The sequence below is a fragment of the Narcine bancroftii genome, chromosome 10 (assembly GCF_036971445.1).
Source record: "Narcine bancroftii isolate sNarBan1 chromosome 10, sNarBan1.hap1, whole genome shotgun sequence".
NCBI lineage: Eukaryota > Metazoa > Chordata > Chondrichthyes > Torpediniformes > Narcinidae > Narcine > Narcine bancroftii.
In genome coordinates this window covers 20213657-20233622 of record NC_091478.1, presented here as the reverse complement: position 1 = coordinate 20233622, position 19966 = coordinate 20213657, and the positions used below count along the sequence as shown (strand labels likewise).

The window sequence follows — 19966 nt, the reverse complement described above, 5'->3', positions numbered from 1 at the left end:
AATAGGAGCCATCTGGCCTGATGAGAATGGTCCATTGTTCAATAAGATCATGGCTAATATGGTGGTGGAGTCATCTCTACCTATCTGCCTTTCCCCCGTAACTCTCAATTTCCATCCTTCGCAAAAATCTGTGACTTAAATATATTTAAGGAAATTGCTCCTCTGCTTCCTTGTGAAGAGAATTCCACTGATTGCTATCTGGGAAAAGCAGTTCCTCCTCATCTCTGCCCTAAATCTACTCCTCCAAATCTGGAGGCTGTGTTCCCCCTAGTTCTAGTCTCATCTACCAGTGGAAACAACTTTCCTGCTTCTATCTTTCCTAAATTTATGTTCCAATAACATCCCCTCTCATTCTTTTGAATTAAGCGAATATAGTCCCAGGAGACTCAATCTTTCCCCATAAGCTTGCTCCCTCACCTCTGGAATCAACCTGGTGAAAAATGATCCTTTGACATGCCCACCAGTACTTCAAGGGCAATTATGAATGGGTAATAAATATAGAGTAAATAAATTAAACAAATAATTAAAAATATTCAATTTTTCACAGGATTCATCTGCAGTAACAAAAATGTATGTATTAGAAATAGGGAAATTGTAAAGAAAGGTTTGCCAAATGATTGTTCCAAAATATGTTAAACTTGTGTCATTTGTTAAAATATACAAAAATATGATATAAATTCATGTTCTTCAATGAATAAATGTCTATAAAAATACATTTAGGAGGTCTAAATGTTTAAAAATATATCTTGTATTAGAGCTTTTGTTTTGCAAGTTTGAAATTGTTTCACCACACTGCAATAGTCTGAAAGTGAGATTGGATGCAATCTATATTGCATTTTACTAGTCTTACTAGTCAATATGTTTCTTTGGCAGGAAGCTAAAATTCACTCCCTCCAGGCCTTGGGGTGATTTGTCTCTCTAAAGTAGCTCTGAAAGTATGCCACTGAATTAAACTGTACAGGAGACAGTCAATCAGGCCCATATCTGTCCCATAAGTTAACCCCACACCATGGATTTTCCTCACAGTCCAATGACTCCTTTCTTTTGATGTACCACACGTCCTCTAACCTCATGAACTCTGATGTAACTGTTGAATTAGCTTCACTGACATTCAAGATTACAATTTAGTCACTAAAAATACTTGTCCAAATCCTAAAATGATCTTTACCAGGCCCCATGAATGTATCCTCAAACTACCTGCTAAAAGAATTTGTCATCTACTTCAGAAGTTTAAACATTTCCATTAAAATTGTCTTTTTGGATTCTTTCAGAACTGACAATCATCTCTCCAAATTCAGCTTTAGGGTAATCACCGTACAAATTTAATGTAACTTCAAGTTGAGGCTTATTACAATCTTAATAAAAAATACCTTAAACTTTTTTATAATTTTAAAATGACACAACAATACTTCTAGAAAATGTGAGGCACTTTTTGCACGCGAGTTACCTAATGGAGTTTAGGCCAATAATAGCAAAGGCGAAGAAGACAGGATTGTATACTATATCAGAGCCACGAAGATTGAACAGCCCTGTGGGAGCAAACAAAATAATCAACATAAAACAGTGAAGTCATAAATGAGAAGTGAAACTTAACTTTGTCAAGATGAAGACTAAATGGATATTGGGTTTGCTGAACACCTTCATTCAGTCCACATCAATTCTCAAAATCTCAGATTAAACCCCCCCATTTGAAAAATATATATTGCACAATGCCTATCTATTCTAATCTCATCATATCCCTCTATGCCATCCTTCGTCTAATCAGACATTAGAATATGGTGGACAGTTCTGGTCGCCTCACTACACGAGTTCTTATAATTAGAGTCCTACACATTAGGCATCATACTAGGGAATCTCTTCTGGACTCTCTTAATTGTTACCACCTCATTCTTGCATCATGGCAACCAATCAAAACTGTTCATGCAGTCTAACCAATGAATTGTACACCGACAAAATGACATCCCAACTTTCATACTCAATGCCTCAGCCTAGGAAGGCAGGTATACTAAATGCTTTTTTAACTACCCTATCCACCAGCATCACCATTATCTGGGAGTTATGGACATGTAGAGTCCTTCAGTGCATGAGAGGAAATTTAAACATGATCACTGAAAACTTTAAATGTCACTTTCACGAGAACACTGAGCACCATTTTATCTGAACAAACTGAACCGGTCCTAACCAATTTCATCATTTGTTTTTGCACTACCAATATGTAGTGATTCTGCCTCACCCACAACTTGGCATAGCCTTTACAGTGCCAGCGATCGGGACCAGGGTTCAAATCCCGTGCTGTCTGTAAAGAGTTCATCCATTCTCCCCGTGTCTGCGTGGGTTTTCCCGCCCACCGTTCAAAATGTACCGGGGATTGTAGGTTAATTGGGTCTGAATTTGGAAGCACGGAGCCGTAGACCAAAATGGCCTGTTGCCGTGCTGCATGTCTAGATTTAATTTAAAATTTAAAAATGTCATCTAAGGGTTGTATGTAATGTCATGCATATGCTCTGAAAATAAATATGAAATCTAAAATTGAACAGGAGGCTGGTGAGCCATTAAGCACCAGTGATTGAGATTACTTTCTGCATCTAGCTGTCTAACGCCAAGTATGGACTGACACTTTCATTACAATTATGGGGCACTCTTAAAAAGCTGTTGTAACTAAATCTAGAGTGAGATCACCTGCAAATAAAATAAAACTACAGAGGTAGTTGGAACAAAATATTAAAAGTTGTAAGTTAAAATAATATTTATATTGACTATAATAAGATATACATTATGTTTCCAATTATCCAAAATGCTTGGGACTGGACGTTTTTCGGTTAACCAGATTTTTCAGATAATTGAGAAATTGCTTTAAGGAGCCCAGTAGCATCACCAGAATACATGTATCTGCAGTTAAACAACAAGACAAAAACAACGAAGGATTTTCAAGCATGAAATAACGTTTAATTCTTACCAAAAGAAAAAATGTGATGTCTGCTTACAAGATAAATGCATAAATTTAAGGAAAGATTTTTTTTTCCCAACTTGGGATGTCAGGTCACCACCGAAAAAAATTTTGGATAACTGAGAAGTGGTTTTCGGATAATCAGAAATGATTATTTTTATAGAAGTAACACAAAAGCAAAATTATTGTGTATCTCATCACTCTGCATAGAATATTCCTAGCTTAATATCAGAAGGTTGAATACTCCAACTTTGCTCTGAAGATTGAACTGTAGCGGCAGCTACACCTGCTCCTGCAATAACACACACACACAACCAGACGGGTTGAGCTCAGTGAGCAGACTGGTTTATTGCAGGCTGCTGGGCTGCACACACCCCCAGCCCGGACCTGGCTGAGAGCTGCGCTGGAGGGCGCTGACGTCACCCGGACGTCACGTGGTCCCCCAGCACGGGTTTCTGAGCCCCGCGCTGGAAGGAAGGGAAACCCCCCCCCCCCATGGCGCCATTTTGGCCAGATGCCCCCCCACATGGCTTACAAGCGGGGCCGGTTCGCCCACAGCTGCCACAGAACAATTATTTAAGTTAATTATATATAAACTGAAGAACATGTACTTTACAAAGTGCTGTCCTAGAAATGAGCCACTGTCAAATGGCTGTCAAACTAGATGCTAAACAATAAATTTGAATAGAAAGAATAAAGAGGGAAAAAAGGGGAAAGAGAAAGTAAAACAGAAGAAAAGGATTGCATGGACTAATTTGTCACTCATCATAACATTTGCTGGAGCTGGTCTTGTCTGAAACATTCCTTCAATAAAGGGCACCAATTATAAGAACAAGAAACAGGAGCAAGAGTCAACTATCTGTCGCATTGAGCCTGCTCTGCCACTGAATAGATCAATGGTCATCTGGCTGTGAACTCAGGTCCACCTACCTGCCTTTTTCTTATAACCAATTTTACTGCTACGCAAAAATCTAATTCCAGAAAGAACCAAGACTTCAGTCGTAATATTGATATAGAAAATAAAACTTGCTACTACAAGTAGCTGAACAAACAGATGGAGGGAAAACATGATGTTTGAGGGAGAAAGGTTTGCCAGTAAGGATTGAGAAAGTACAACAGGAGACAAACAGCAAGTTCATTTTGCAATATGTTGCATGAATAAATACAGTGTAAATATTTTTGGAACATAGGAAAGGAAGAAAAAAGTAACTGCTTTTTCACTTAAATCTTCAAAGAATAGGATACCCACATGCAACTTCATCAAGAGCTGTGATCACCAGCCAGCTGGCATTCTTCTCTGCCATCTTTGCACGTTGTTGCACAATTTTGTCTTGCCATGACATACCTGAGAGGGAATTTAAACATGATCACCAATAACTTTAAATGTTACTTTTCACTTTTATGAAAACATTCAGCACCATTTTATCTGAAAAACTAAACCAGCACTAAATAATTTAGTCATTTTATTTCAACAGGGGTCATCAGATATAAAAGAAAAATCTGAGAGGTCAACTTATCCAAGCTTGAATGAACAAACTCAGCACCTATCAGGGATTTCTCTTGTCTACATTTACTGAACAAACTCCATCTATAAAATACCTAATATGTGGTTTTGTAAAAAGGAAACCCAAATCTGGAACATCAGGCAGGGAACTGTTAACATCATGCTCTGGAAACAAATTAATCTTTTAAACAGCATAAATGAAGCAAATAAACAATTCATTTTTGGAAAAGTTGCAAACTTGTAACTTTATTCACATTTTTCATTACAGAATTACATATATGAATAAATATATGCAATATATCACCAGAATTTTGCTACACCATTTAATGAATGATTCTCAGTCATACTGATTTTACTATATTGCAATAGATTTCCAAGACAGATCAATCATACCATCCTGCAAAAAAGATGGTCTTAGACTGACAAAAATATGATTTGAATGTTGTACGAAAATAGCTATTCATTGTGAGAAGCCCTGTGAGAAAAAGGAAAAAAAAAGAAAACCGAGATTTCAATTTAAAATTAAATGGTGATTTAATAGGAAAAATAACTGGAAAACGGATTTCAATTAACTGGAAAATGGATTTCTGGAAAATGGAAAATAACTGGAAAATGGATTTCAATTAAGGCCCGATTCAAACCACTTGATTGCCATACTTTTTAAAAACGAAACTTTTAACATCAAGTTCATTTACATCATTTACTGAAAATACTAATTTCTCACCCAGTAAGAGCTGCATCGTAACTGTGATTGGAAGGCTTCTTTCGAAGATGTGCTGATGAAACACAAATTTCTTTATACTGATGTTCACTGAGTTCAAGTACGAGAATGGAGCCCCGTACATCAAAACACAGAAATGCTGAAGGAACCCAGCAGGTCTTGCAGTCTTGATAGGAGGTAAAGATATTTTACTGACAATTGGGGCCTGAACCCCCATTCATGGTAAAGCAAGGCGTATCTCTCTCTTTGTTTTTTTTTAATATTTTTTTCGCGCACGTGGCTGGGCCGGGTCAACCGTAGGCCGCAACCCGGGAGGAGGGAGCTGTCCTTCTGAGGAGCGGCCCCGCCCGGGCCGTCCCGGCGCATGCGCACAGGGTATCAAGCAAGGCGTATCTCAGGCTCGTAATATATCTTTACCTCCTGTGAATACTGCACATTAGGGAGACTAGCTGAGTTCTTCCAGCATTTCTGTGTTTTAACTGCAATCACAGCAGCTGTACACTTTAGTGTTTCACTCTGGAACCCTGTAAATATTGGTTGGCAAAAGTCCATCACCATTTTTTACCGTCCTCATCTTTCCTTGCAGTATTTTTCAAGCTGCATGCTCCCTGCATTTTATGACACTCCAGTTGCATTCCAAGAATGTTTCCAGCAATTTCTGATTTTATTTCACATTTTGAGTATCTGCAGATTTTGACTCTCATTAAATAAGCAGTGAACCTTACTCAGCATTATTGAACTTCAACCTACAATAAGTGTTTCCCTCCCTCCACAACACCCCCCCACCCCTCACCAACAAAGGTAGCAGCCTCACCAGTATAACTCAAATCCATAACCAACAAAGGTTGGCAAGGCCGACTTGGCTGCTCCTTCCAAATCATGTCAACAAGGTTTTCTTTGACAGGCACAAGAGTATGGCCTGCATTCTTCAGTGCTTTAGACAACGTTTTCCACTGGTCTGAAAAATGCAAATGCATGAGAAAACAGATAACATACATCCCGTAATCTCGTCATTCCTATTCCCCATATAAATTTGACCATCTCTACATGGGCAAAATGAGTCTGAAGAGGAGAAATTTAGCTCTTGCCAATATTACTACATTATTCTTCACTAAAAATGTATTTTCTATTAATTAAATGTTTCCTACTTATTCTGACTGAACTCAGAAAACCATTTTCTTTTAAATTTGAAATTATATTCAATAAAGATTAATTATTTCCTGCTTCTTGTCAGTAAAGAGACACCAAAATGTGATTCTTTTGAATGCGGAGATAAGCTGACAAAAGTAATGCAATGATTCGAAAAGCTCACAAACTTAAACAATTCTTTGAAATATATCCATAAGAAGTAAATAATAGGAAATGAGAGTGGATCATTAAAACATATTGGCAATATAGAAAATTTGACTTACCATGTGCGATAATAAAAGGATCCACACCAACCTTTGACTCTTCAGGTAATACCTTTATTAACCAATCCTCCTGGCTAGGTGTGCTCTTCAGACCTACAAATGCAAAAAGAAATTAAAATGATCTACAATTGTCATTTCTAACTCTGGTCACCACAAATTAAATTAAATCAAAAAATACTTTGAAGCAAAATCACTTAAAAAAGGTAGGAAATGAGCAATTTACCCCGCCAGGGGTTGGTGCAGGGCTCCTCCGCCAGGGGTTGGTGCAGGGCTCCTCCGCCAGGGGTTGGTGCAGGGCTCCTCCGCCAGGGGTTGGTGCAGGGCTCCTCCGCCAGGGGTTGGTGCAGGGCTCCTCCGCCAGGGGTTGGTGCAGGGCTCCTCCGCCAGGGGTTGGTGCAGGGCTCCTCCGCCAGGGGTTGGTGCAGGGCTCCTCCGCCAGGGGTTGGTGCAGGGCTCCTCCGCCAGGGGTTGGTGCAGGGCTCCTCCGCCAGGGGTTGGTGCAGGGCTCCTCCGCCAGGGGTTGGTGCAGGGCTCCTCCGCCAGGGGTTGGTGCAGGGCTCCTCCGCCAGGGGTTGGTGCAGGGCTCCTCCGCCAGGGGTTGGTGCAGGGCTCCTCCGCCAGGGGTTGGTGCAGGGCTCCTCCGCCAGGGGTTGGTGCAGGGCTCCTCCGCCAGGGGTTGGTGCAGGGCTCCTCCGCCAGGGGTTGGTGCAGGGCTCCTCCGCCAGGGGTTGGTGCAGGGCTCCTCCGCCAGGGGTTGGTGCAGGGCTCCTCCGCCAGGGGTTGGTGCAGGGCTCCTCCGCCAGGGGTTGGTGCAGGGCTCCTCCGCCAGGGGTTGGTGCAGGGCTCCTCCGCCAGGGGTTGGTGCAGGGCTCCTCCGCCAGGGGTTGGTGCAGGGCTCCTCCGCCAGGGGTTGGTGCAGGGCTCCTCCGCCAGGGGTTGGTGCAGGGCTCCTCCGCCAGGGGTTGGTGCAGGGCTCCTCCGCCAGGGGTTGGTGCAGGGCTCCTCCGCCAGGGGTTGGTGCAGGGCTCCTCCGCCAGGGGTTGGTGCAGGGCTCCTCCGCCAGGGGTTGGTGCAGGGCTCCTCCGCCAGGGGTTGGTGCAGGGCTCCTCCGCCAGGGGTTGGTGCAGGGCTCCTCCGCCAGGGGTTGGTGCAGGGCTCCTCCGCCAGGGGTTGGTGCAGGGCTCCTCCGCCAGGGGTTGGTGCAGGGCTCCTCCGCCAGGGGTTGGTGCAGGGCTCCTCCGTCAGGAGTTGGTGCAGGATCCCTCCGTCAGGAGTTGGTGCAGGATTCCTCTGGGTATTCTGGTTTCCTCTCAACCTTCAAAATGTGCTGGGATTGTTGGTTAATTGGGGTATTTAGGCCGCACGGGCTCATGGGCCGGAAGGGCCTTTTAACGTGCTGCATGTCTAAATTTTTTTAAATTAAATATAAGCACCATTTCCAACTGCTGATGAAGAGTTTTGGGCTTGATTTTTTTTGCTTAAATTAAAATTTGAGTTGTTAACTCTGTTCCTCCTCCCACTGCTGAATACTTCTGCGTTTTCTGTTTTCACGTTACCATTTCCAAGTTTCCCAGTGACTTAATGCTTATAAATGATGCTCCAACCTTAAACAACTAAAATTATACTAACAGATCACTCACAGCACGGAAGTCTGATCAATAGTGGGGTAAAGAACAAGCAAATGAGACATATTAAATGAACACTTTCAAAGAAACATCGAAGGCATGATGGCCTCCTGTAACATGCTTTAGATTTGCATATACTCCAGAAAATTGTGTAAAACACAAAGGAATAAATGTTGTGTTAATTGGGGATGGGGTTATCAACTATTTGTATTTTTTTTGTGTTGGTGCTGGATGATAGATGGTACACCATGCATCAGAATTTATCCTGCACCATGACAGTTATCACTGATTAAACTTTGCTTTGTGCATTCACTCACCCAATTTCATTAGGGTCCAGTTTTTATCCATTTGCTGGGCAGCCTGGAGAAAGTAACGGCCATCAGTCCACATGGCTGCATGCTCCTCCGTTACTATTGCAGTACCTGCAGGTATACCAAATTGCCAAACCCTCAGCACATCTTGTATTATTCACAAAGCACAGCCAGAATCGCGACTGACAGCAGGAAATCATTTGGTGTCATCAGATTTCCTGCACGGAAATGATAGGATGTAAAATCATGGATTCTTGATAAGCTTAACAGCTGATAGAGGAAAATTGTGCCACAATAAACATGGGCACTGGGGGAAGCAAGTTTCTCGGAGATGAATGCCCTTCTCTTGAATTTCACATTTGTATACAATCCACCAAAAACAATTATGTGACAAAGAAACAAAGGAAGAATGAGAGGACTGTTCTTGACGCGATTGCAAACTGGGGACAAACTGGGGACAAACTGGGGACAAACTGGGGACAAACTGGGGACAAACTGGGGACAAACTGGGGACAAACTGGGGACAAACTGGGGACAAACTGGGGACAAACTGGGGACAAACTGGGGACAAACTCGGGACAAACTCGGGACAAACTCGGGACAAACTCGGGACAAACTCGGGACAAACTCAGGACAAACTCGGGACAAACTCAGTATTATACATTTCTGATCCAAGCTTCTTATTTACATGCAAGACAAGAATAATGATCAATAAATGAACAAAAGCAACCTCAAACAGACTTTAGAAGAGAAGTTTAGATACTCTTTGCTGGAAAGGGAAAGTGCTTTGAAATGATGTTGTGACGACCAATAGCATTTCTAACAGCACCATCACATGCATTAGGTCCATATCCTTCTACACCGCTCCTATCTAAGTATCTCTCCAAAGTTTAAAATACTTTATTATAATTACATATGTCAGTGTTTGTACCAATACAGATAGAGGTGGATAAATGCTAAATATACTCATATTGCTTCACTTTATCAATATAACTTGAATATGGAATTATGTTAAACTCAATAAAAAATATTTTATAAAGAACTGCTAAATATAGAGTGCCCTTTGTAAAGTTCAGTGCAAAGACATTTTTTTCCTTTTATTTTCTCCTGTGCTTCACAGTTTTAATTTTGTAATCGAATAATTCACGTGATTAAAGTGCACATTCCAGATTTTATTAATTTAGAATTACAGCATTCTTTTTATACAAAGTTTCCTCATTTCAGGGACATAATATTTAGAACAGAGCAATGGTATGTATATTAAAGTAGTCATGTTTAGCACTTTGTTGCATATCCCTTGCAAGAAATGACTGCTTAAAGTCTCTGATTCATAGAAAAACCAGGTGCTGAGTATCTTCTCTGGTGATCCTCTACCAGGCTTCTACTGCAGCCACCTTCAGCTCTTGCTTGTTTTGAGGGCTTGTCCCTTTGTTTTTTCTTCAGCTTATGGATTTAGAGTCAGTAACTGGCTTGGACATTCAAGAACTTTCCAGTTTTTAGTTTTGAAAAACTCCTTTTTTGTTTTAGCTAGAGGATGAAGCACCAGCCAATGAGTTTGGAGGCATTTGCTTGAATTTGAGCAGACAAGATGTTTCTATGCACCTCAGAGTTCATTTTGCTATTGCGATCAGCAGTTATATCATCAATGAAGATAAATGCACTAGTACCTGTGGCAGCCATACATGCCAAGGCCATTACACCCCACCATAATGTTTCACAAATGAGGTGCTACGCTTTGGATCTTGGGCAGTTCCTTTTTGCCTCCACACTGCTCTTGCTGTCACTCTGATGCAGGTTCATCGTGGTTTCATCTGTCCACAAGAGGTTTTGCCAGAATTCTGCAGGCTCTTTTAAATACTTCTTGGCAAATTGCCATCACCTTCTATGTCCAATTAGCTGTTTGCATCTTGCAGTGTAGCCTCTGTATTTTTATTCATGACATCTTCTGCAGACAGGAGTCATCGACACATCACCATTCTTGCCTCCTGAAGAGCATTTCTGATCTGGTGTTTGGGGATTTTTCTTCATTATAATGAGAGTTCTTCTTTGGTCTACCGGTACGTTCTTTCCTCTTAATGATATTCCAAACAATTGTTTTTGATAATCCTAAGGTTTGAGTGATGTTTTATTCTTGTTTTTCAGCCCTTATAATGGCCTCTTTTACTTTTATCAGCAGAACTCTGGTCCTCATGTAAAAAAAAATGGCAACTACAAACTCCAAAGGTGAGCAAAATCTTCAAAGCAAGCTTACCTCTTATACCTGCACCAATGAAGCCATTAAACATACCTGAGTATTCATCAACACCTGTGAAGCCAAATATCCCAAACATTATGGTGCCCTGAAATGAGGAGACTATGTATAAAAAGTGCTGTAATTTCTACATAATCAAATCAAAATGAATACAAATAACCTTGAATAAAATCTGGAATGAGCACTTTAATCACTCATGAATTGTTTGATTACCAATGTAAAACGGTGGAGCACAGGAGCAAATAGAGGAAAAATCTCATTTTACCAAACATTATGAGGGCACTGTATTTAAAATATGTTCATGTAAAGAACATAATAATTTATTCATTTCATAATGTAATGTTTTTTTGAAAAATATCACTTACCTGCAGAGCCATCAAAACCTGAAAGAAACTCACGTCTACAATCGCATGGAGCAATATATTCACTCTGAGAAGCAAACGATAAGCTTATTAATTAGACATGCACACTGAGGTACATTGTACACAATGTAGATCAACAATTTAATTGGTAAACCTGAAGTCTGTGGTCAGGAAGCAATAGTAATAAGTGTTAGTCACAGAAAACCCAAAAGGTCACTAAAGGACAATGAATGTGAACTGCCTGATGTATCCAAATAAAATCACATTTATTCATAGCAAGTTAAAGAAATATGTACCTAGAATACAAAATACCTGTACGTGGCTGTTTAGAAGAGAACCAGTTAATCAACTGGAACATTTACTAATTGTTTTCAATAAAATGCAACATGGCATCATATAAAAGAAAACTGCAAAAGCGCCTCTGCTCTTTGGTTAAAAAAAAATTCTAGGCTATTCAGTGTCTTTTTCCTTGAGATCCTACACCAACCCCCCACCACCCCCCCCCCCCCCGCCAACCTGATCAGTATGGCCAATACCACCCCCTCCTCCGCTCAATGCTGCTGCCATTAATCTTCCCACGCCGCCATTAACCCTTCGCTCAGCACCACGACTAACCCCCCCACTCAGCACTGCCATTCCCCCCTCCACCCCGCTCAATGGTGCCACTAACTCCTCCCACCCTGCTCAGCGTCACCACTAACTCCTCCCACCCTGCTCAGCGTCACCACTAACCCCACCCACCCTGCTCAGCGTCACCACTAACCCCTCCCACCCTGCTCAGCGTCACCACTAACCCCTCCCACCCCACTCAGCATCACCACTAACCCCTCCCACCCTGCTCAACGTCACCACTAACCCCTCCCACCCCGCTCAATGCCACCATTAACCGTCTGCTCACCACCGCCACTAACCCCCACTCACTTAGCACCGCCACTAACACCCACCCACGCCACTCAATGGCACTACTAACCCCTCCCACCCTGCTCAGCGGTGCCACAACCACCCCCCCTCCCCAGCACCGTTGTATTTGGTGGGGGGAGGTGCTCAGGATCTGGCATGGAGACTAAGGGGATGGCAGCCTGAAAATGTTTGGGAACCACGGATATAGACTGATGGAATCCTGAATATTAGAGAAACCAAATTTTATTGAAATGGAAAGATGATTCATCCCCTACTCATACAGAGTGGTTATATGATCTAATGTCATACTTAAGTTTGGAGAAAATTGGATGTAATATTAAAGATAGAAAGTTTTAATTTATAAAGTTGTGGGACCCATTCTTAGAATTTTACTATAATTGGAAAAATTAAGAATTATTGTGTGCTCTGGAGATTCACTGTCGGGTGTCTGAGGGTCACCATTGGATCGACATTTTCATTTATTATACAAGGTAACCTTAATTAGAGGGAGGGGGTAGATTAGATGTCATTTTCAGTGTTTTTTTCCCTTTTTTTTTTAAACTTGGCTTAACTCAGTAAACGGGTTTAACATCGTCATTTCAAATTATTGTTTAATATGTTTATTAAGGAATTTTCACTTTAGTTTCATCTATATTTTTTGGTGTCTTTACCCAAAAAAAAGATGAAACTATATTTTTAAGTGCTTTCTTTTCTAAAACTCTGTGTTTAAAATTACATATCAAACTCAATATTTTTTAAAAAGAGAAAGTAGGGGATGTGAGGATAAAGCAGGAAAACTGTGTTATAGCAGGATTTTGTTGAAAGGCAGAACAGGCCTTGAAGGGCAAAATATCCAACTCTTATTTCTTAGGTTGTGCATGCAAAAAGTGAAATACAGGTTGACTATCCCTTATGTGAAACCCGAAATCTGAAACAATCCAAAAACATATACTTTTTTCGTCCATGGTAGCGGGTGGGGCAGGATCAGCGTGGAGACTGGTGGCGGGCTGTCGAGAGGGAGCGGGGTGGAGGGATCAATGTGGAGACTGACAGCAGGCCGCCGAGAGAGAGAGAGCAGGACCCAACCGGGTTGCTGGGAGAGAGCGGGGCAATGAGACTAGTGCAGGGACTGTCAGCGGGTCACTGGGAGAGAGTTGGACAGCGGGACCAGTGCAGGAACTGATAGCCCACCACCACCCGACACCCCGCCACCACCCCTCAATGATAGATGGTGGTGGTGCTAGTGAGCCACACGTCAACGATGATCACCTTTGGGATTATTCACCATTATCACTCTAATTTCAACTTCGCATATAAAATGGGGGATATTTTTTGAGCTTTTTTGGAGAAAAAAGTGGGTCTTAAATGCCATCAAATATGGTATAGTTAAGTCTGAGTGAATGAGTACATTTTTTAAATGGTGTTCCCAAAATTGGAAAAAATCCAAAATCTGAAACACTTCTGATCCCAGGCACTTTGGATAAGGGGTATTCAACTTATATAATGAAAAATATGGAATAGGGCAGCACGGTTAACACGAAGCTGTTACAGTGCCAGTGACTGAGGTTTGAATTTGGCCGTTTGTAAGGAGTTTGTACGTTCTCCCTGTGTCTGCATGGGTTTCTTCCAGGTGCTCCATTTTCCTCCCACCCTTCAAAATGTACCAGGAGTTGTAGGTCATTTGGGTGTAATTGGGAGGCACAAGCTCGTGGTCCAAAAGGGCCTGTTACCGTGCTATATGTCAAAACTTTTTTTAAAATTAAATTAATTCAAAAATGCACAGAACACAATCAGGAATCAATGTTCTACGTTACATATAAATTTCTAATTATGAGGTGACTGATCTGGGTACCTGATGGTTATCTCCTGATGGCACAATTAGGGCTTGGATGGGTTCAGTCATATGCTTCATCACCTGTCTCAGCTGCTTCAACAGCTCTGTTGTGACTTTTGGAGACATTATTCCAGCTATAGCAAGCAGACAATAGAGAGTCAACAACCGCAATGACATTTTACTAACAACAACAAGCTTTGAACACCATGTAACATTTCCACTGCAAGTCATAGTTATTGCAAGAAACAAAAACGTTGCATTACTTTGTTAAATTGAGAGAGGGAGTTAGAATTTCAAAGTTCTAGATCAAATCAAACCAGTAAACAAATCTCATTGTTTTCCCTTTTTCATTTCCTACAATGGGATGTTGGGCTTCATTAATAAGGAATTGAGTTCAGAAGTAGAGAGGTCATGTTGCAACTCCACAAATCTTTTGTGAGACCATACTTGGAGAATTGCATTCAGTTCTGGTCACCTCATTATAGGAAGAAGGTGGAAGTTGTGGAGAGGATGCAGAAGAGATTTACCAGGATGTTGTCTGGATTTGAAAAATAAGTCACATGAGGCAAGGTTAGCAGAACTGGAGCTTATCTCTTTGAAACGTTGAAGGTTGAGAGGAGACTTGATAGAGGTCTGCAAGTTTTTAAGAGGCATAGATAAGGTAAATATCCAGCGCCTATTTCCAAGGGCAGGAATAGCAAACACCCGAGAACATTTCTACAAAATGAAGAGAAAAAAATTTAGGGGAGACATCAGGATTAAGAATTTTTTTTGGATTGGTTGTGGGTGCCTGGAAAGCTTAGTTGGGGTGGAGGCTGAAACATTACTGACATTTAAGAGACTCTTAGACAGGCACATGGATGAAAGTAAAGTAGAGGCGTACAAAGTAGGAAGGGTTTAGTACTTTTCTTTTGGTACGAATATTAAGGTCAGCACAACATTAAGGCCTGAAGGGCCTGTACTGTGCTTTAACATTCTATGTCTAAAGCTAACAGCAATAAAGACCCAGGACCCAGAAGTTCTCACTTCCCATTATGGGACATAGTTGAAAGAAAGTGATTCATTATCTTCCCTGATCAGGGACAGCTTGTCAAAATTACCAAAGGTGCCAGTAGCATTTGAATATGTGATACACCATTTCTGCAGCACGTTTTAAGGTTTTGCCACAAAAAAATTTGCATAACTTTTTTTAAAATAGGCAGGTGGTGAGGGGGTGGTGGAAAATGTTGAAATACCAGTTGCTCAGGTGGAATTATTGCCACTGAATAAAAAGATATGGGCTACAAGCCAAACTCCAGCATGCAACTTAACAATGCTGACTGTCAGCAGTGCCACGATTTAGATTGGATATTAAACCAAAGCTCACTTGAACTGGCATAAAACAACTTTTACTACATAAAACGATTGGCACTTTCTTCTGAAAGCAAGCAGGCAGTTTTCACTATTGAGTTAACATTCAGAAATGGCTCATCTCATTGTTGTTAAAAGAATCTTCTCCTATGCAAAGTGCATAAACTAATTAAATTTCAACAATGTTGCATAATGGATTGGTTCGTAACTTTCATTCTCCAGAATCAAGTCGCACCTTTCTTTAAAGCCGCCATTCTCAACCTACTTTTGGTCATGGCCCCCTTAGGACTTGGCTTATAGTTTATGGGCCCCCTTCCCTGAGAAGCAGACAAATTTAATATTTCTCTCCTACTGACCACATAAAAAAAACCTAAAAAAATTTTCAGTCTTTGGCTAACCTTTAATATGCTGTGGTCCCCATTGAGAATGGCTGCTTTAAAGCACATTATTACCCGAAAATTCTGCAGTGTGCGAAATATTTCACTCTCCCCTCTTCAAGTTCCTTCAAGCTGGGAAGTGGTTAAATTTAACCAACACCTTAAAAATCAATTTGATCAGGAACATGAATCATTCTTACAGAAGAAAAAATATCAAACAATTTATTTTCCAAACATTTAAAATGGCCAGCTAAACCCACATCAAGACAAGTATTCCAGCACCAGGAATAACTCCTAAATTGAAGCGACACCTGCTGTACTGGGTAAATGCTAGAAATACTCAGCAAATCAAGCAGCATCTATAGATAGAGAAATAATATTACCGGTGATAACCTTTCATCACAAGTGGTCAGTTTGGACACAATGAATAAAGGCTGGCATCTAAAATTATTGAATTAGAATTACCTAAAAATATAATGGATATGAATTACCATATATACTCATGTAAAAGTAGAATTTTCGAGATCATTTTTTAATGTTAAAGTTATGGGTCGACTATTACAAGGATACTACTTTTGAGAGGCTGAAATTCACACTAGAAGCCAAAATACCCTATCACTAACAGAAGTCCAAATGATCTCTAGACAAACAAAGAACAAAAACACAATGAACTGAAGTAATAATAGAGTTTGTGCATCAAAATACACATCCTACCAAGTAACAAAAACCAGAAAAGTAAAACATGAAAGTCTGTGGACACCAGGATTGAAGTAAAAACACAAAGGATTTGAGAAGAAAGGGGGAGCTCAAAAGCCCCCAAAAGACTCCAAAACCCAGCAGCAATAGATATTCACCAAGACAAATGGTCACTTAAACAAAAGTTGCTTTTAATTATCTTTAAATATGAAAACAGAATCACACTTTAACTTATCACTATTGACTTAACTAACTTAACTTAACCCCCTTCTAATTCTAAGCGTACGTGCATGTAATGTGTGTGTAAGTTGAGAAAAGTTCTTTGATTCACAGTTCAATCTCACTTCTCATTTCTCCAAGTTCACTGGTTGCAGACAATTCTTATACTGTGCACAGAATTTTGGTGCTGGAAAAGCAAATGGTTACCGCTCGGGAAGGTTCTTGACGGATTTCAGAGAGAGATTTGTTGTTCACTGGACACCCACAACTGATCCTTTTTAATCAGTCACTTCAGTATCTTGCCGAAGAAACTTGCCCTCTTCAGGGATCTCCAAATGATAACCTCTTTCTTTCAGGTCACCAGAGTTTCTCCTATTTCAAATGAAACATTAGATAGCCAGTCCTCTCCTTTTGCATGAACCACAAGGGCTTTGACCAGGCTGAACTAAGCACTCACAACCTATCTTTCAAATGGGGTTTTTCCAAAAGCTTACAATACAAGCACAACATAATCTGTCACAAAAGAAGGAGATAGGGTTTGAGTAGAGAGAGGTGTGAGGTATCAGGAAGGAGTGATGGTGGGGGGGAATGAGCCTGTGTTGTGTTAGCCTTGTGAAGGCTGAGCTTGGTGTGGGAACTGGTGAAGGAGTTGGCATGGACACTGGTAAGGGGGAGGTTGGGACCGCATGAAGTATCTGTGTCGGAGTTGTCGAGATCTCCGGCCTGTGGGCAGCCAAGGCTGAAGGGAGAGTTCACGACCAGGCGTTGGGAACTTGGCCTGTTGGGGTAGACTAGGGTCGACTTTTACCTAGAATACATGGCAAATTCCAGATTTTTTGGCAAAACAGGGAGTCACCTTTTACATGAGATCGACTTTTATGGTAGTTTTGTAAATACAGGATACTCAAGGCAAATATCAGATTTCAATGTGAATCAGTAAGAAAAGTGATTATGGCTTGTGGACCCACAGTCAATAATTTCAGACAGCACCAAAGCTTTGAGCGTCAAACCTTCACCAAACTTCTTTTGAGGTAGTTACAATCTCAAATAAGAAATGATGCCTTCCTGTTATCAAGTTTGACCTTTAATAATCTGAATCAAGATATTAATATTGTGACAAGCCTTCTTAAGGCATTCGTGTTTCAGATGATGTAACGATTATCTGCAACTTGCCTCCTGATTTCTTTCACACCATCTGTGCAGAATGTCCAGCAAGCATTTATTAGAAAACAGAGAAAATATCCACACTCGCACACAACCCAAGTTACAATATTTTTGAAGATTTCCTGTAAACAGCTTTAGTCTAATAGAATTCTGTTGCAGACTGACTTAAAAAGCCAAACTAGTTATGATTTTTTTTAAATTTAAGGCATGAAGTGTGGATCCCTTACCTTTAAAATCCATGTTTTATAGGTGGAGTGCAAGTTCTTCAAGATGTCAGAAGTGTGTTACTAAGAAGATTGTGATTTGACCTTGCTTTTTATAATCCAAAAATGCTGCAGCAACTTGTTATCTGTTCATTCCCCCCCTCCCCCCGGAATCTAAACCTGTAATATATTAAACCTCAACTACAATAAACTTGCTCAATAATCATTATCGTGTAATGTTATTCTCCTATCGAGTTAATTTGGTAAGTTGTGAAGGTCAGGGTGGATGATTACCATTAACATTATTGTAGAGCCAAGAACTTTGGACACCAGTAAAGAAATCACCAAATCAGCTCTATAAAAATAAAACACACCCAAGTCAATGCAAGGTCTGAACTTAGGTTTAAGTGAGTCTCAGGTGAACTCTAATGTGCAAATTAACGTTTAGGCGACCCAATCAGACAAATGAATTGGTAAACTAACCACAGGGCCAAAGTCAACTTCTGACTTCACATATACCAGACAAAATCACAGATTAGTTCAGATATTATTTAATGTCATGTAATAAAACAAAAATGTCATCTTACACAAAATTGCCTTTAGTCTGGCATAAGGCAGACAAAGATTCGCCATTAGCGTTGTCCAGCACCCCTTACAGTCACAAAAAGAGAAGCAGAAAAACATCCCCTCAAATCAATGAGTGTTTGTGGATTTGCCTCCAGTGCTCCCGCAGCCTCTGCGGGCGCACAAGACTCCAGTTCAAATAATCGGGAACCCAAGCCCAGATCCAACCTCCGACACAATGAGGAAGCTTTCAGTACCCAAGATCCTTCGGAACTCTTCTTGCCTTTGGCATCCACTCGAATCACAGATTCAATTCCTGGTTTCCATGAGCAGCAGCCTGGTGCAAGTCCTTTGACCTCAAGTCACCCGCAGCCTGCGTGGGTTCCTCACCCTCAAGTTGCCAACAGCACCCTGTCTGCATATGTCCTTCAACTGCAGAGCCCCTCGCTGGTCTTCCACAGTCGTCACTATCCTTTGGGGTTGTCTCCTCTGCTTCTCCTTCTCAACACTGTAGTGGGGGGGGGGGGGGGGGGGGGGGTTGCGAGAGGTGTTCTCCCAGCTACTGGTGCCATACATTTAAATTAATGTAACTAATCCAATGTATTGGTTATTTTGGAAACTAATGTGAACCAATCTCATTAATTAATTATTTTGATATCAATTATTTTGATCAATTGGATTCACAGGTTTCAAAACTAAAGCACAGCTGAATCAATCTATTGTTCTGGTTAAAATTTCAATTATTTGAAGAAGGCATGAAGAAGTCAGGGGAGACATGATTTGTCGTCAAATATTTAAGTGAATATATACAGGTGCCCAACAAAACAGAATGCAAGAGAATAACACTCCCAAACAAGTTAAACATGTTCTTTCAATGAACAGCAACATTACTGCGGCTGAAGTCAGAGTGACCTTTCAGCAGGTGAACCAATGGAAATTGAATTTTTTGAGGAAGTGACGAAAGAAATTGATGAACATAGGGCAGTAAAACCCCTGTTATCTGGAATTCAGGCAACCGGAAAGCTCAAACAACTAGCAAAAAAGGGAAAATAAATGTTAAATAAATAAGAATAAATAAAAATGTAAATAAAAGTTGGAAATTGTAAAAGTAAGTGCTCTCTGAAGTAATACATAAACCTTTGGTGAAGATGGGAGCAAATATTCAGTCAGTGGAGAGAGTTGGTCATACTTTGCTTGTAGCAGGTGTTTTGAATAAAGTATGAATTAAAAAGATGTGGAGCAGGATTTCCATATTCAATTCCTGAAGAATCTTGGAAGTCTATTTTTAATTCGGTTAACGTAGGTAGTGGCAGAGCTGCCAATGCTGCGGACCCATGAGGAGCAAGGGAGCAGAGATGCAGTACTCCTGGGGATCCAGCCACCCAGTCGGCTGCAATCAGTTCTGCATGGGCTTTGAATGGCCCATTGGGGAGCTGACAGTGGTTTTAGTTAAAATCCCACGACTGTGGGTCTGCACCTCTTAATCGGCAACAGCCACGAGGAGCTGCAGTCTCTGGGGAAGCAGA

The 19966-nt window shown here is 41.0% G+C and overlaps 1 protein-coding gene across 2 annotated transcripts in view; it reads right to left on the bottom strand.

The window, feature by feature from the left end:
• Positions 1–19966, bottom strand: part of xpnpep1 (X-prolyl aminopeptidase (aminopeptidase P) 1, soluble) — a 56003-nt gene that overhangs the window by 30687 nt on the left and 5350 nt on the right. The window contains exons 2-9 of one of the 2 annotated variants that reach the window (XM_069900095.1): positions 15978–16059; positions 13886–14001; positions 11143–11200; positions 8527–8637; positions 6585–6677; positions 5987–6130; positions 4197–4292; positions 1448–1529 (exon numbers count right to left, since the gene is read on the bottom strand). In XM_069900095.1, the coding sequence (XP_069756196.1) occupies positions 1448–1529; positions 4197–4292; positions 5987–6130; positions 6585–6677; positions 8527–8637; positions 11143–11200; positions 13886–13993 (692 nt within the window). In that variant the 5' untranslated portion in view covers positions 13994–14001; positions 15978–16059. The remainder of the gene's footprint in view (positions 1–1447; positions 1530–4196; positions 4293–5986; positions 6131–6584; positions 6678–8526; positions 8638–11142; positions 11201–13885; positions 14002–15977; positions 16060–19966) is intronic. The other variant, XM_069900094.1, reaches the window with a different exon arrangement.